Below are 17,927 nucleotides of genomic sequence, written 5' to 3' on the forward strand. Positions count from 1 at the left end.
TCACCAATATTTTCATAAAATAGCCCACCAAAATGTTGAGTAAATTACTCTATGATGATTTACAGAGCTCTGTATTAGAAATATGACATACAATGCATCACCACCAAGTTAGACTTCAATTGATACAAGTAAAAGTTTGTTGTGTTGTTGTCAATGTTCAAGTAAATTTATCTCAACTACATTACACTCTGAATCCTTCTTCTAACTGTTTATCAACTGGGGACATGTGAGAGTTACCTATGTTACAACTCTAGATATGTTTATAATACTGTCAATGTGACATGTTTGGATACAATCACTGCTATGGGATATGGGTGTGTCCTTCACTACTTATATGTTAACACTTTTATTCAGTCTTTTGTCCATGTGATTTCTATTGTCTGTTGTCATGGTGACAGTCATCTATCTTGCCCCTTCATACCTAAAGAACTATACATATGATATCCATGAAACCAAATATGTATACCCATGAAACCAAGGCCACTAAATTCACAGCAAGTACATTATCAACTGTGAATACTGTGAACTGTCATAGGCTATTACTAAAATACAAACACATGGTAATGTCTATCTCAGCTCAGTTATGTCTGGGTTTTTCAGATATCACATTAATTTATGAATTTTATAACTATAGACTTGTCTGTCAGTGGTTGCAAGTCAAATCCCCTGTGGTCTATTCCATGTAGTTGCAATTTTACATAACAGACAAATATCGAAATCATTTTATCTCTTCCACATGACACATAAATACCACGAATTAATATTATCTGGTACAATGTATATCTATCTTAATTACAAATAGAAATCTAATGTCATACACTATTGACAATGATTTGTATTCAGAGATTAATGATGGTAATAATGCCACCATATGTGACAATCACCAGTTCACTATTACATGTATTGTTGTCTTCTCATACATTGGTGAAAACATTATATACCTGAAATGTCCTCTTAATTATATATGAATTTTACCACTTATATTTCCCTGGTAATTATGCGTGTATGGTCATTATATTTTAATTTGTTACTTGCTATGTATATAAATATCTATTTTCAGGTTGTTTTTCATTTAGACAGCATTCATTTAGTAATTTATTTACATTGCTCTTTTCACAGATGTCAACTTTCTCTTAAACCCTAATGTTTCAATCTCAGGTTCTCACATTAGTACTATCGTATCAGCAGAGCCACACGAAATACATATAATTATTCTCTTGTTCTGGAATAACTTTTTTTCAATAGCTCTGCAAGACTACTGTTTTTCTTACCCTAATTTTAATTATAATTTAATATGGGCTTTTAAGTAAAGTCTCAATGAAAATACTCCTTCAACAATTAAGGCTCTTTAATAATATCTGTTCTCAATCCAATACAACTGAAATTACAGCAACTTAGATAACTATAGCTAGTAAAACACAAACCAAGCATTCTCACTTTCACTACATAGATATGATATGGTATGCAATGTCAGTGGTCCTAGAGATGTATATAGGCTAACCGTTATGATGTAGTTGACACAGTAAGATGGATATTGTAGTCTAACCGTTATCTATGATGTAGTTGACACTGTAGGATGGATATTGAATACAAAGTAGTCTGGAGTGTTAGACACTGTACATGTAATATGTATTCACTTACTCTACATGTCAGCCATTTTATTAAATCCACAGTTTTAAACTAAATTATGCTACATATGATTGGAGGAAAGTATTGGACAGCAAGAGGTTTAACAAAGTACAAAGTTCTGACTTTAATGCAAGGTGATATGTCAACTATGAGGAATATTACATCTAGAAAGAGGCATCACAAAACAGAAACTTGTTGCTGACCTTTGTCACACACAGTGACAGGGAGGCATTTAAAAGCAAGTTAACTTACCATATAGGATCTCAAAGCAGGCCTAAAGAATGTGTGTATGGGGGGGGGGGGGGGGGGTTTATTATAAAGTAACTTACCAAACAGATCTCAAAGCAGGCCTAAAGAATGTATATATGTGGAGGTGGGGGTTGGGGGGTTGGGGAGTTGGGGGGGTTAAAGAAAAGTAATTTAGTAGTACTTACCAAATAAGATCTCAAAGCAGGCCTAAAGAATGTCTCTGGATCCTCAAATCCTTTGAATACATGTCTTTTACCAGTCTCATAGGGGGCACTAACATAGTCCTCTGTCAACAAACATACAAATTATTAATATTCTCATAGGGGGCACTAACATAGTCCTCTGTCAACAAACATACAAATTATTAATATTCTCATAGGGGGCACTAACATAGTCCTCTGTCAACAAACATACAAATTATTAATATTCTCATAGGGGGCACTAACATAGTCCTCTGTCAACAAACATACAAATTATTAATATTCTCATAGGGGGCACTAACATAGTCCTCTGTCAACAAACATACAAATTATTAATATTCTCATAGGGGGCACTAACATAGTCCTCTGTCAACAAACATACAAATTATTAATATTCTCATAGGGGGCACTAACATAGTCCTCTGTCAACAAACATACAAATTATTAATATTCTCATAGGGGGCACTAACATAGTCCTCTGTCAACAAACATACAAGTTATTAATATTCTCATAGGGGCACTAACATAGTCCTCTGTCAACAAACATACAAGTTATTAATATTCTCATAGGGGGCACTAACATAGTCCTCTGTCAACAAACATACAAATTATTAATATTCTCATAGGGGCACTAACATAGTCCTCTGTCAACAAACATACAAGTTATTAATATTCTCATAGGGGCACTAACATAGTCCTCTGTCAACAAACATACAAGTTATTAATATTCTCATAGGGGGCACTAACATAGTCCTCTGTCAACAAACATACAAGTTATTAATATTCTCATAGGGGCACTAACATAGTCCTCTGTCAACAAACATACAAGTTATTAATATTCAGAAAAGTTCTGTCATATTTTGTTGGCATTTGGTCAGTGACTCTCAAGGAGATCTTGTGGTGATATCTAAATTTGACAACTGCTTGTGAACCAAATTTAAAGGAATCTACCCAACATCATCCATCAATCTTTCCTTGATCTATACAACGTAAGGTCTAGTTGGAACAAAGCTTAGGCACTTTATCTTGGTAAATTTTGGAGCAGTACCTGTAAATTAAAAGTGTCCTGCTCTTTGACAGACTTGTTAAATACTTACGTTCATTATCTGTAAAAAAATAATTCCTGCAACTTGCAAAACAGCCTTTCTTTTTGTCTTCTTCCTCTATTGCTCCCTACAAGAAAATAATACAACAACAAAGATTTCAGTTCAACTAACAGTTACAAGATTTCATTGATGTTGAATACTACAGACATATCTAAAAATCAGAAAATACATCAAACCACTCATTTAGATTGACTTTGTTATATGAGATTCACCACATCTTTCATTTGGGACCAAAAATTAAAAAACACTGCAAAAACAACTCTATAAGGAATGAAACTGCAAAAACATGTACTATTTTAACCAATCACTTCCAATAATCTATGTAGGTATGTCTACAGTGGATGTTATTTCTATCACATACACATGCTACATACATGCTTCACTAGCATGAAGTGCTGTCATGAAAGGCTACGATGTAGCTACATTTGTATGGTCAATTTATACATCAATAATACAGTGTATAAATCTGTATAGAGTAGCCTGTATACAGACATGCAAATCTAAGTAGAAGAGTGTATCTTTGAGTCTGAACGATGAATAACTGTAGAATCAAAGAGAGGAATTAACTCTAAACACTCATATAACTTTCTATAAGCTGACATGCCATGAAAGTAATTCACTTTGAAATCAGCAGTCTTTACATACAGGCATTTCATTGAAATCCATGCAATTCTCATACTATAGAACTCTACAGACAGGTGTGGTTGAGTGACGTGTGTTCATAAATGTACACTACAGGATAATGGCTTCAGGGTGAATCATTATATATACAGAAATTGTGCGTTGTTTGCTTAAAGCAGCAGGGTCCAGAACATGCAAACTGTATACGGCTAGGTATATAAAATAAACAATAATCAAATTGCTAACCACGACCCTCCAAGATCTATGGTACAACTTGAGCATTGAATACCTTAGATTTCACTGTATTCTCCTCTGTTGTGCTGTGCTGCTAAGGTGTCATTGACCCATATAACATAAAATTTAAATGCCGAGTTAGGAAAGTGGCTTGAATTGAATAGAATTGACGAGTCTGTCATTGGATAAATGAAAATTCTACATTCTGGACCATGCTTCTTTTTTTAAATGTTTCTACAGTATGATACTTTTATTCTCAAAATGAATCAGTGAAAGGATTGAAAACTTTGAAATCAGCAGTCTTTACATACAGGCATTTCATTGAAATCCATGCAATTCTCATACTATAGAACTCTACAGACAGGTGTGGTTGAGTGACGTGTGTTCATAAATGTACACTACAGGATAATGGCTTCAGGGTGAATCATTATATATACAGAAATTGTGCGTTGTTTGCTTAAAGCAGCAGGGTCCAGAACATGCAAACTGTATACGGCTAGGTATATAAAATAAACAATAATCAAATTGCTAACCACGACCCTCCAAGATCTATGGTGCAACTTGAGCATTGAATACCTTAGATTTCACTGTATTCTCCTCTGTTGTGCTGGGCTGCTAAGGTGTCATTGACCCATATAACATAAAATTTAAATGCCGAGTTAGGAAAGTGGCTTGAATTGAATTGAATTGACGAGTCTGTCATTGGATAAATGAAAATTCTACATTCTGGACCATGCTTCTTTTTTTAAATGTTTCTACAGTATGATACTTTTATTCTCAAAATGAAACAATTTAAACCATCAGTGAAAGGATTGAAAACTTATCAGAGAATCTACATATATACAATAAAATGTATGAAATCTGTGAATATACAAACATGAAAAGTGGTAACATCTACATGTATTTGATTGATATACAGACATACAAACAATACAAGTCCTTTGACTTGATCATCAATGGAAGTACAATTCTTGTCGCAGAATCAGAAGCAAATTATCAAAATATATCTGAGGACAAACACTTCAACATTTCTGGAAGCACTCCAAATATACTGTCAACTGTATGTTTAAATTCAAGATATCAGTACTGTGTAACTGTGAGGTCATAATCACATGTCTACTTAGTTCATTATAACTGAAGTAAAGTCAAGCACTGTACATTCATGTTGTGAAGTTGAAAAAATCATCCATGTACAGATCTTTACTTGTGGGAGGGCAAAATTTTAGAAAACAGAATTTGAGGGACAGTCACATTTCACACAACAGAGTGGGCTTGATAACCCCCCCCCCATAATTATTGAAGGCTCCCTAAGAAACCTCACCATTCCCAATATATTTTAACATCTGAGTACCCAAGATTATACTTCTAATGATGTAACTGGTGCCAATAGACAGAATTAGACTGTAGAATCTGAAAGTCTGTAGCAGTCTATTATGGTTCAAGTATTAAAATGACCAATACATACGCAATTATGTGTTGTGTTAAAATGATAAATGAACAAAATGTACAGTAAATTTGTATGACGAAAAGTACATGTACAAGACACTTTGTATTTATATACAATGTATTTGTTGATTCAAGTATGTTTTCATTCATTAATGTTACATGTCTGTTGTCATTATTACAAGGACTGTAACTGCTACAGACTCCCAATTTCTAGTTTAGAACACTTTAATATTTGATAAATGAACAACAGGGACACTGAAACAACAGTGCTCAACAACATGAAAAAATGGAGACTACATGTATTGGTTATTGGGATGGAAATGAAAGTTGATGTACATGCAATACTGGTACAGTACACTACCTCTGGTGTCAGTTTCCGTTTACGTATTTCTCCCTGTGTTGGCAATAGAAACAGTACAAACCACATAAGTTTGTGTAATCATAGAATCCAAGTAGAATACAGGAATAGATGTAGATGAATAAACAGAACTAATTCCTATACTCTCCTGAGTTAAACACATAACAGTTTTGGATTCTTTGATTACACACACACATTGCATCTTGTAGTATAATACATATAAAGTAGTTAGTACATTAGTACACAACTTAGATTGTCTATCTTTATCATCACAAAACCATGCATTTCGGACCCACTGAAATGGGGCTTAGTACCCTTAAATTTTGTTTTAGAAACGGGTGGTTTCATGATTCCACTCAAGAGGGGCTTACCTTACGGTAGTTCCCTCACAATGTTCGTTTTAGAAATGGATGATTTCATGATCCCATAAAGAGGGGATTAGTTCCCTCAAAATATTTTTTTTAAATGGATGGTTTCATGATGATATTATGCTACATTTTTTTTGTGTATATCTATACCATACATGTAGGTATAAACATATACTGGTACATCTGAACAATAAATTAATAATACCACCACCACCACCACCACTATTCAATCTCGTGGCCAGATTAAAGGGGTAAAAACCGAGTTTATAAGTTTTTGGGGAGTAATTTTTGTTTCATACTAGGTACCTATTGGCAAAATTCAAACCAATAGTATAGTATAGCAATACAATACAATACAATACAATGTACATGTATTTTGGCATAATGTATAAACAATTTGATTTAGTATTACTATACTGTGCTAAACTGTCAAAGAGATCCCAGTACATGTTTTAACTTTTATGCCATAAACTGTACTAACAATGCTAGATGATTCTTAGGATCACTTGTGGCAAGAATCAACATTGTGATCATACTAAAATTGTTGAATCACGGTATTATGTATCATATAATACAAATTTTTTCAACTTGAGTAAATATTTATAAACTCGGTTTTCGCCACTTTAAAATGGAATCGTAATGACACTAATAAGAATTATTTCATCTACAGAATCTCATCCCACCACCAATCCATGGCCAAGTTTAATGACAAATCACAAACTTAAGCTAAAAGGTATACTGATAGAATATCAAATATATAACATCAGAATCCTTAGAACTTTCAATTATGACATGTTATCAACAAAATCATGTTGGTAAAAGTTATACAGATTCCTAGAAGAAATCTTGTTAATACAGGATTTGTAAAGTTGACAGACAATGTAGAAATGATGATGATGATTAAATAAATCACTACAACATACTAAATTAAAAGATGACAATGAAACCAGATAAAAATTGCCAGGTTAAAGACACTGATGATAATTTAAATATAACTTGTATTGACTACTTGCGACTGTCAGAAGAGTTGTACAACATGCAGTTGTTAAGGGATGATCACACTAAGCTCAACAAACTAACATCGTTCATTTGAATGAGCATGCAAGCCATTTTCATTATTCGTATTTGCATGTTTTAATAGCCAAATATGAATCAACATTATTACTTTAACAGTATTGACACCCAATTTTTACAAAGTATACATCAAATTCTATTCTTTTGCTTGGTTTATTACATTCTGACATTGCAGCAATTCGTCTTTCAAATCTACATAATGACATTTACATATTATACATTGTATATACCATAGACAGTGGAGGGGAGATACATAACCACAATAAATGAAATACATCATATACAGACTCCTCTGAAATCTAGTCCATGGTATATGGTATATGTGCAGAAAGTGACACACTGAAATGAAAGTCAAGTGATTAGAAAAAAGAAAGGAAACAGCGAAATTGAGAATTGAATAGTAATTATCCACAGATTTAGTCTATATCTGAAATTATCCACACATTTAGTCTATATCTGAAATTATCCACAGATTTAGTCTATATCTAATATAACACATTATTTAAACTTATTTTATAGAGCTAATAGACAGTATTTATTTATGAGTTCATTTAACATACCAGTAATAATTATGAATAAATGTAACAAATTATGAAAACATTATAAAATTATTATAATTAATCAGTTTATAATTATATTATTACAGTATGACAATAAAACTTACCTCTCTGAGAGGCATTTGTAGGTGTATTCTCTCAGCTTCTTCACTCAACCTAGGAAAGGGACAATGGATTTTGACAAATGTCTGTTCTCCGATCACCTCTTTTTCAATTTGCATATGTTCTGTTTCTTTGAGAACAGTTTCAAATCTTTCTCTTAGTGTTTCATTTTTGTGATATTTCTTGAGTGCTTTGCTTTCAAGACCATCAGGTTCTCTGTTTTCAAACACTAACACATAATCTATCCTTTTCAATGGAGGTGTAATAGAAGGTAACGGTTCCTTCTTTGGAGATCTGTAATGGTCTTTTAGAGTTCTCTTTTTCTTTTTTCTTTTCTTGGGTTTGTACAGATAGCTCGCTTCCTCTGGGTTCATGTCTGTTCCCCCATTGTGTTCCATCTCTGCCATGGTATCCATGGCAACACGATCACCCCCATATCTGTCATAATCTCTGTCATCCATACTTGTGAGAGATTTCTGAAACATAGAGAAAACAACAACACGTAAGGTTATGATTCTAATCTATAATACGTTGCCTCCCTCTAGGATATTTTTCTACTAAATAGGAATGGTAACTACAACAGTATTAATGTATATTCAAGTGTTATATAGCCACTGTATAAATCTGTATCCTACAGGAAGGATAACCCTTCACTACAACTTTCTCATAGCATCCTGAAAATGTGAATTTCATTCAAGTAGTAAATGCCTCATCTCAATTGCATGCATACATCTGACATGCCAATGGCTTGGGTACAGAAGCTATAACTACCGGTACGTGTTTTGCCAGCTAATGAAAACTCAAAATTTCGAACAAGATTTCATCTTCAATAAATGTTATTTTTGCTCATCAATAAAGTACAAAGTTTATATTCAAGTAACAAATGACAATTGTGTAACTACAAATACTGCACTTCTTTGTAATATTAGTATATTTAACAAAAACATGTATATATTTCTCAAACATATTTTCACAATATTCACAATGATTTTTACACTAAAATATACAATCATATATATATACATGTAAATGTAGAATAAAAACATAGTTACATCACCATGTATGTTTTATATACACAGAAATATTGGTTTGCTTGAGTCATTTTATCATGAATTCATAAACACAATACAATTGAATGCAAATACTCTTGCTGATGTACAGTATCAAAATTTGCATCATCACAAACCGTGGCCTGTTTTACGGCACTGTTCGTAAGGAGCCGCCCCACTTTTATTTCGAAGTGTAGCGGAAGAAATAACAGCTCTGGTTTGCAAGAATGCAAAATTTGCAATTAAATATATAAACTACACATACTATTTCACAATTTCATGACAGTTTTCCATAATAACACATAATAATATATTGAATTTCACGAATACAAATTGATATTTGATGTGGTTTCCTGGCTGAATACAGAACATATACAGCTGTTTTTATCATCGTCATTGCAGCAATATTAATTAAAATGACTTTCACCTAATAAAAAGTTATATTCAAATCATTTCTCTACTGTTATTGTACAGTGACTTTCACTTCCTCAGAAATCATCGGACAGACAATTCATTCATACATTGATTATTCTGATAAGAATTGGTTGACAGCTTCTTTTTAATTGAAATAGAAACTGTATATTGATAACAATTGTGGATAATTGGCCTAAACCTACATTATGACAGCCAACACAAAGCCTTGCTTCCTTAATATAAATAATTATTGAAATATATAATACTGTAATTTGTACAAAATGATCAATAAAAGTATTATTAATTCCATACTACTGTCCTTTCCTGTCACAGCTTTACCTAATTACCTGCATTAACCTTTGAATTCATGGAATAGCCTAAATTTGTAATTTTTCAAATAATAAAAACGTAATTAAATTTCCTTGCAAAATTAGATCTTATAAGGAGCTGACACACCTGTTTATCATTTATTACTTAGTTATATGATTTGGCTAAAATTTTGACATTTTCAACGTTTGCATTTTCTTGTGATATTTGTTTACATTCATGATTATATTATAAATCTTCACAGTTGAATAATAAACCTGTCAATAATTAATAGTCATTATTTAATTAGACAACAATGTATGATTCCTATATTAATTCTCTATAAGACTATTAATACATAGCTTCCCTGGATTCTCTGTCTGTTCACAACTAATCTGAAATGCAATATGATCATCATCTAGGAACATTTTCATTATAACAATGTGTTATTCCAAAAGATGTATGAACGTAATTATATTTATTAATTCATAAAACATGCTATATATTATATTTCTGTGCATTGCTGCTTTCAATTTATATTTAATCTGCTTCCATGACATGCATTACAATAATATGTTATCTGGGTATCCCTGAACTTATGTTCCTAATGCTAGAATTTAATATTATCAATATCTAAATTCTTATAACACACTACACATATACATTCCCTGGTATTTTATTAGGGGCTCTCATCAACATTATGGTACAAATTTCCCCCTTTGTTACGAGGGTTTCCAACCCTTAGAAACAGTAGTCACTGACAACAAGGAAGATCTCCCGTGTCTGTGGTACACTGTAAATATAAATCTGCAATCCAGAGAATACAGGATAAAAACGCTGACAGTATCACTGAAACTATGGATGTATTAGGAGATAATACATCCCCTGATACATCCGTGCTGAAACAAACACAAGTTTCCATGGAGCCACTGAGTGTTTGTATATTCATGAAGGTACAGAGACGTTTCTACCTCCATGGCATATTTGACTGTTGATCATAGTTGTTTTTGTCTCAAAGACATACACTGTCTGCTCCAAGATGCCTTCTCTTGGTTGCTATTGTCCATTTCTCTTTGTTCCTTTTGGTTGCTATTGTTCATTCCTTTTGTTCCAGTTATTGATCTATTGTCAGTGAGTCCCTCTATGCAAACAAAACTGTTACCATTCTCAGTTTAGATTGTATGGTAGACTGCACATATCATTTTGTCATTCAGGTGATCATCTTATCATTTTTTTTGTGTTTGTTGGATAGCATAGTTCAGCTAGTCAGGAGTAACAACAACAACAACAACAAACAAGCTGTAAGTACATCTACTTACACAGTACCATTTTGTGTGTGTATGGTATATGGTCTCCCCTTAAACCTCCTAGCGATTTTTTTGGGCGGACCACTCAAATTTTATCTTGTCTGGTCCGTCAGACCAGTACCTTACTGTTAATAACTATGTTAAAAAGTTGTCTGAATATACAGATTTATAGGTAAGATTTAATCTTTCAAATTAGCAGGACCTTGGACCACTTATTCTTTCAGCAGGACCACTGGATTTATTAAGGCACTGGTCTGGGGACCACCAGTACACAAAATGATTTGTTCACCCCTGTATGTACATACAGTAGTATCATATATAGATACAAATACCGATTCTACTGCTGTAACAGACATGCATTTGTTGTAAAAAAAAATTATTGGAAATGAAAAACTGCAAAGCTACACACAAACATATTCCCTTCATCAGCTAACAAGAGTCTCTTCCAACACACTTCAACATACAGTAGTCATGCATTTTCAAATTGCATGCCTTGACTATGGAATTCTTTACCTATTAGACACACGGCAATCATCAAATCTGAACACTTTCAACAACAAACACATATGTTCAAATGAGCATTTTGTGTGGTTTGACCCTTATTTGTACCATTGAATAGGACTTTGGCTCTGGAGTCTGGCCATTATAAATTTAAAATGGAAATTATTTTGATTAGATTAGATTAGAAATTATTACTCAGCACTGAGAAATTAAGTTATCGGTATATTATAACATTTCATACATCATGATCTTATTGCATTTTATAAAATAAATTTGATTATAAAAATATTTGGAGAGCACATTATGTCTGTACAGAAAATTGCAATCTTCACCTATGATTATTAAAAAAGAGTTACATGTACTTTATACTTGCCTAACTTTTTCTTGAGTTTTAATATTGGTGAGACCTGACATATAATTTCCCTATGTCAGTAAATCACAGCAATAAACACTTCTTGCACAAACCAAGTGTTCTCATTACACACAACTATCTTATTTGACAGTTATTGCATATACAATAAATCTAATATTTACAGTTTAATAATAACTGAACATAGGTCATGGAATTTTAACAGTTGCTGAAGGCTTGTTGTGTAAACAGACACAGAACAGTACAAATTGACCATAGTGACAATGACAGTGTGTAAACTTGTACATTCCAGTACCCTAAATAGGACAGTGTGATATGCAAATACCTCTACTATCACTTATCATTGAATATAACAATATCTAAAGTTGCACCACTTTTATTTAATTTTTTGCATTTCACAGTAGATTTTTGATGTATCAAAATAGACATTTATGTAGAATGACCTGTCTCCATTACAGTAACACAGATAATTAACTGTTCTATTGTATGTCTCTATATAGGTTTGTATAATGATGGCAATGTCATGGTGATTTCCTCTTGTCATTTACTATTTAGTGTCAAGTGTAAAAACAGTGTATTTCTTTAAATAACCTTAGTTTTTTCTCAAACAGTTGTATGCTAATACAAACAAATCTGAGGATCTTATGTCAATATGTGTCATTTCAATTTCACTTTCTCTAACTTTTTCCCTCTTTTCAATTTTCTTTTCAAATGAGATGCAAACAAATTTTATTTTTTTTAAAAATCAATTTCTTTTTGTAAGACTGCAAGAAATTATAGAATATAAAACACTCACCATGTGCCATTATCTAAGGTATGCTGACAGTGAGTGACTCATACCTTTGTTGTAAGTTTACCTTCCCTAAACAACATAGTACTGTTACTGTGTAATTTTCATTTTGATATATTGTTGCTTTATACATCATAAACACAGGCCAATACTTTATATATGACCATATTTCTAATTTTAGGTTATTTTATAACTTCTACATGACTTGATTTGTCATATGTTATTATCCCTAACTAGCTTTCCACAACAACCGTAAACCGTTTGAACTCAGATACTGAAGTATGTTTTTGTAAACTTTTTGTAAACATTGTAAATTAGAGGGTTGTCGGTGGCTGAGTGGTTAAACCACTTGCCTCTTACCACTGCGGTCGGGGTTCGAACCCATTCAGGGTTGTCGGTGGCCGAGTGGTTAAACCACTTGCCTCTTACCACTGCGGTCGGGGTTCGAACCCCATTCAGGGTTCGATTAAATTTACCACACTGTAAGTAAGAAGAATGTTGTTCAGTTTGACTCTACCGAACAACGCAGGTACTCCAGTTTATGCTTAAAGAACTATTCAGTATAAATAAAGATTATTATTATTTTGAAACAATAGAAGAGACTGCCTAGAAGAAAAGACACAAAGTGGCCTGAATACACGTGCATATATGCATGATTTGTGTAATTTTTGTCTGCTTTTTAATTGTTTGAATAGTCAAGTCATAACATCTAAGAGCATTTGCTCTTTAAATATCTCAATAATAACAAAGATTGTTTCCCCCTTTTCAGTTATCACTTTATCTAGAACAAACACAAATAAAAATAAAAATGTTTGCAGAGAGTGGTATCATATTTTTCATGTGACAAGTGGCAATAATAATCAATCAATTTTTAGTTCTAAATATTACAAATCCTCATATGTTTGTGATATGCAATTCGATGCTTTTGACATTGAGTGGCTATAGACTCGATTAGTTTTCTCAAAACTATTTTCTAGTCTCTCACCCACAACTTGAAATCGTTTTCCTTTTGGATGTTATCATTTATTTTTTTCTGTATGTTTATTTCTTGTGGGGAATAAATTTCAATTCAATCCATGATTGTAATGATTGGAAAACTTTTCCACCACCTGTAGTACAATTATTAGAAGCCTATCAATATAACAATATTATAAATGGCCTTCTCTGCCATTGTAAATTACATGGCAGACAGTACCTCCGTCTATCACAGAGAGAGTACTGGGCATGGAAGGACCTTCTACTATTAGTAATAAAGTTCTAGTTCTACCTCCCATAAAGTGCATGGCATTGGGCAATAAATGTACATCACGATGAATGCCAGAATGTTGAACTATTAAATTTAACAGTCCCCTTGTGATAAAGGTAATAATAATATGGTATGTTCAACAACAACATATTTTCCCACTTTCCTGCAAAACCCAATATAAATTTGTTTCATTACATAAGTTCTAACATTCGCGATGATCGTTATTTTTTGTCAAACAAGGATCGAACTTGAAGTTGAACATAGACACTACACGTAGGATTTATGACTTGAAGGGAGATGATTACTGCCACGGTCAATGAAATCAAAATAATGACTGTCTTGTATTGTTGGTACTACAGTGGTCACTTGAAGATAGTTAGCTCGGGTGTTAAGCTTACTTTGAGCCGAAATGAAACATCGAATGATCGATCGATTCGTATCAATAATATGATTTACGCACACCGGTGAAGTGAGTGGGTGCAAGATGTACAGGTATAGTCTATGGAACGAGTAGTATTTACAACTTAATGACAGTTGCCTGTCCATCTCTTAACCCAGCTGCCTTCCCGAAGAGTAGAAAATGAGAGTGGTTTACAGAAACGTAAAATCTGAGTAATACCGGTTAATTTACGTACCGTGTGGCAGTACACTGCACTTTGAGACTACATCAGCCACTCACCAAGATAGTTGAAATCGTTAGCGGAAGGAAAGATGGCGAACCTCAGGTTGTTTCTATTTAGCTCGTCACGTGACTTCTGTTGCTAACCCTTTTGTTATGTTAATTACTTTCCCTTGCCGAGATACCACTTCCACAGGGAGCAGCGAGCAACTGATTGGTCATTTCATTGAATGATTGAATGATTAATTTTTGTGGTGAAATAAAACTTATTTTGTGTGATAATGATCAATTTACTGATTGATTTTTTTGTGGTGAAATGCAAGTGATGGCTAAGTATACATCAATTCAGTGGAATACTGTGATTACATTTTAAAATGCAGAAAAAAATACATCCCAAAAACATCTGAATTTTTCACTTTAACTTGTTAATCATAATGGTTAATTTGTACAATTATTGATTTTTCGATAATTAATCGAGCAATATGTTTGCAAGCTCCGAATTTCATACAGTTTCATATACTTAATTTTCCAATTAAGGAATACATCATGTATAATACCTATAATTCAGAATTTTGCATTCTAATGTGTGTAAGACTACAAAATTATGGTTTTGCTCTTACAAGAGGCATTCAGTTTAATCTGGTTTTATAAATGATAGTTTTTTTGTTGGCTTGAATTACTTGTTGTTAGATTTGTATTTATTGTGTCTGTATTTTTAATGATGTATGAGGTAAGTTAACATTAGGATTCTGTTATACTTTAGCTAGATTTCGTGGTTTGTTTTCCCCTAAAACAATTTTAAAACATTATGATGGGTCGATTTACTTGTGATTTATTTTCACAACAATACAATAACATTGCAATAATTTGACGAAGATTATTTTCAAAACAAAAACGCATCGTATTATCTCTTCTTTTTTCCCTAAAGAGTGGTCGATAGCTTCAAAATCTCTTTTAACTGTGTTAGAAATCTTGTCTCATTGGATCCCCACGGAAAAGACAACTTTGTGAGAAAAAGAATTACTAATTGAAGTTTCATCTTGCGTATTTGAACTGTTATTGATTCTTCAGAGTCCTTTACTGAGTCATGGTGGCAAAAGAAAATTTTATATTTATGGATTTCACAATGTTAGATAACCCATCTCTTTTACCCTGACTTTCTGACTTCTGCAACCTCCAGCGGAAGAGTGCCTCATGGTAGAGTTTGGCAAAGAGGAGTCCGGTCAACGTATACACAGGGCCTAGGGGTGTAATTCTCCCACCAAAGAACGAAGTTATACCATAGACTCTCAACTAGGGGTCTATGGTTATACATAGAACGTTTGTGGAAACTTTTTCGTAATTTTTCCTTTATTTTCTGCTCTTCTATTTATGTTACCTATTTGTTAAGTTATTTATTTATTTATTTATTTATTTATTCACTTATTTATTTATTTATTTATTTGTTTATTTATTGCTAAATAATCAAAAGCAATAACGAGTGTATTTGTAAATTAAAGTTGAGATATTTGCGTTTATTCGGAACAACGCGACTAGCTAGACTCACAGTCCGCTGATTTTAGTCTTATCCTGTTACTACAGTGCGCCCTCGCCGCCAACATAATCTGGCGAAGCTGATCAAAACGACAGTTTCACCGACGAGGGCACAGCACAGTACTTCTTGTAAATGGGGAAAGGGAAAGACTGAGAAGAATCACACGTATTATATTTTTGGCGATTTCTAGTTTAAAATAGTCTGTCAGTTTCTACTGATATATGACCGTAGTTAGCTTTCGACTATAGTTACATTTTGTAAATATATGGTACGTAAATGAAGTGAACAACGTGCAAGGTGAACGACTGCTCCCATGGTTTACTTTGTTAAAAAGGGTCAATTTTACGAGAGAGAGAGAGAGAGAGAGAGAGAGAGAGAGAGAGAGAGAGAGAGAGAGAGAGAGAGAGAGAGAGAGAGAGAGAGGGAGAGAGAGAGAGAGAGAGAGAGAGAGAGAGAGAGAGAGAGAGAGAGAGAGAGAGAGAGAGAGAGAGAGAGAGAGAGAGAGAGAGAGAGAGAGAGAGAGAGAGAGAGAGAGAGAGAGAGAGAGAGGGAGAGAGAGAACATGACAGTCTCCGGCCTCAGGCTGAAAGAAAGTTCTTGCGATGAAGCGGTAAACGACTGCTCCCCAGCTTTAATTTGGTTAAAATCATGAGCAAAATACTTCGTGCCATCCCTTTTTAGACCACCAGACTTTTCAAATCTCTCTTCGCACCTCAATTAAGTTCTTTCGTACCCCTCCCCTTTCTCCTCAGCTCCCCCTCCTGCTATACAAATAGTGTTCGTTCCCTATCTGTAATGAAAATCTGTTGCTCGTGTTTTGCCTGTAACAGTTTAAATTTTTCCCACGTACAGATAATTTAGCCTGTCTGCATCGCATAAATGTCATTCGTAGCCTAGGGGATATGCCACTCTCCTCTTCGTCAAGTGCGAAGCTGACTCGAGGAATATCCGACGATATAGACAGACTACATTAAAAGCCCGTAATTGTCCAAATAAAGATAACAATACTGTATGTTCATACCTCTCGTTTGAAAAATCTCTAATATATGGTTTTAAGGGACACAAGTTGAGTTTATAAACTTTTTGAAAACTCGGTTGAAAATATGTATCACAACGTCATCGATCACGTAAAGTACACACCAGCTACTGTTAGTAATGAAAGGCAAGTAGAATATTATAGATAGGTGGTTTTCTAAGCTTATAAATATAGAGTAAAATTTACTCTCCCCCCCCCCCTGCCCTGCAGCATTAAAGTTTATTGTATGGCCCTTATTTTATGCTTTCTCTTGCTTTTTTTGTATCAGATTATCTAGAAGCGAATGTAGCTGACAAATGCGTCTTGATGTAAAAACACACAAAACATGTTTGTAATCGTTGTTGATTTTAATTAGAATCTTGACATTATTGATCGATATGTGTCGGATATCACTTAGCTTCAAAAAAAGTGACAATAGTTCAACCGTTTATTGATCACAGTGTCATGTTTGGCCAACACTTTTACACGATGAACTCGGTTATACATGTTTAATGTAAACAGAGACGTCACGTGATCCCACTTAGCGCAGTTGTTGTCGTTGGATACATGTTATTTGCATGGACGGAACTAATTTTATTTGAGGGACGCGAGGAACATCAGTATACAATTATAGTGTTACTACTGTTCTATCTAAACGTAACAAATCCAAATTCGCCTAAAATTTAAGCATTGAAATCTTCTAAATAACTGTCTATAAATATTTCCTTGACTTAAAAATGGACAACATTAATGAATGGAAAACAAATATAGCACGACACACACCATACTAATGGTTTCGACCACTCCCTTCAAATGCGGAAACGACATGTTA

The 17,927-nt window shown here is 33.5% G+C and overlaps 1 protein-coding gene across 4 annotated transcripts in view; it reads right to left on the reverse strand.

Moving 5' to 3' along the window:
- The window catches only part of LOC144438658 (anoctamin-4-like), a 38,973-nt gene extending 24,309 nt beyond the window's left edge, over positions 1–14,664 (reverse strand). For all 4 annotated transcript variants that reach the window (XR_013481076.1, XM_078127805.1, XM_078127804.1 and 1 more), the window contains exons 1-4: positions 14,563–14,664; positions 7,950–8,420; positions 3,176–3,251; positions 2,064–2,164 (exon numbers count right to left, since the gene is read on the reverse strand). Coding sequence is in view for 3 of the 4 variants with exons in the window: in XM_078127805.1 (XP_077983931.1) it covers positions 2,064–2,164; positions 3,176–3,251; positions 7,950–8,405 (633 nt within the window). In the remaining variant the exon portion in view is untranslated. The remainder of the gene's footprint in view (positions 1–2,063; positions 2,165–3,175; positions 3,252–7,949; positions 8,421–14,562) is intronic.
- Between the last annotated feature and the right edge of the window lie 3,263 nt (positions 14,665–17,927).

The sequence above is a fragment of the Glandiceps talaboti genome, chromosome 8 (assembly GCF_964340395.1).
Source record: "Glandiceps talaboti chromosome 8, keGlaTala1.1, whole genome shotgun sequence".
Taxonomy (NCBI): Eukaryota; Metazoa; Hemichordata; class Enteropneusta; family Spengelidae; genus Glandiceps; species Glandiceps talaboti.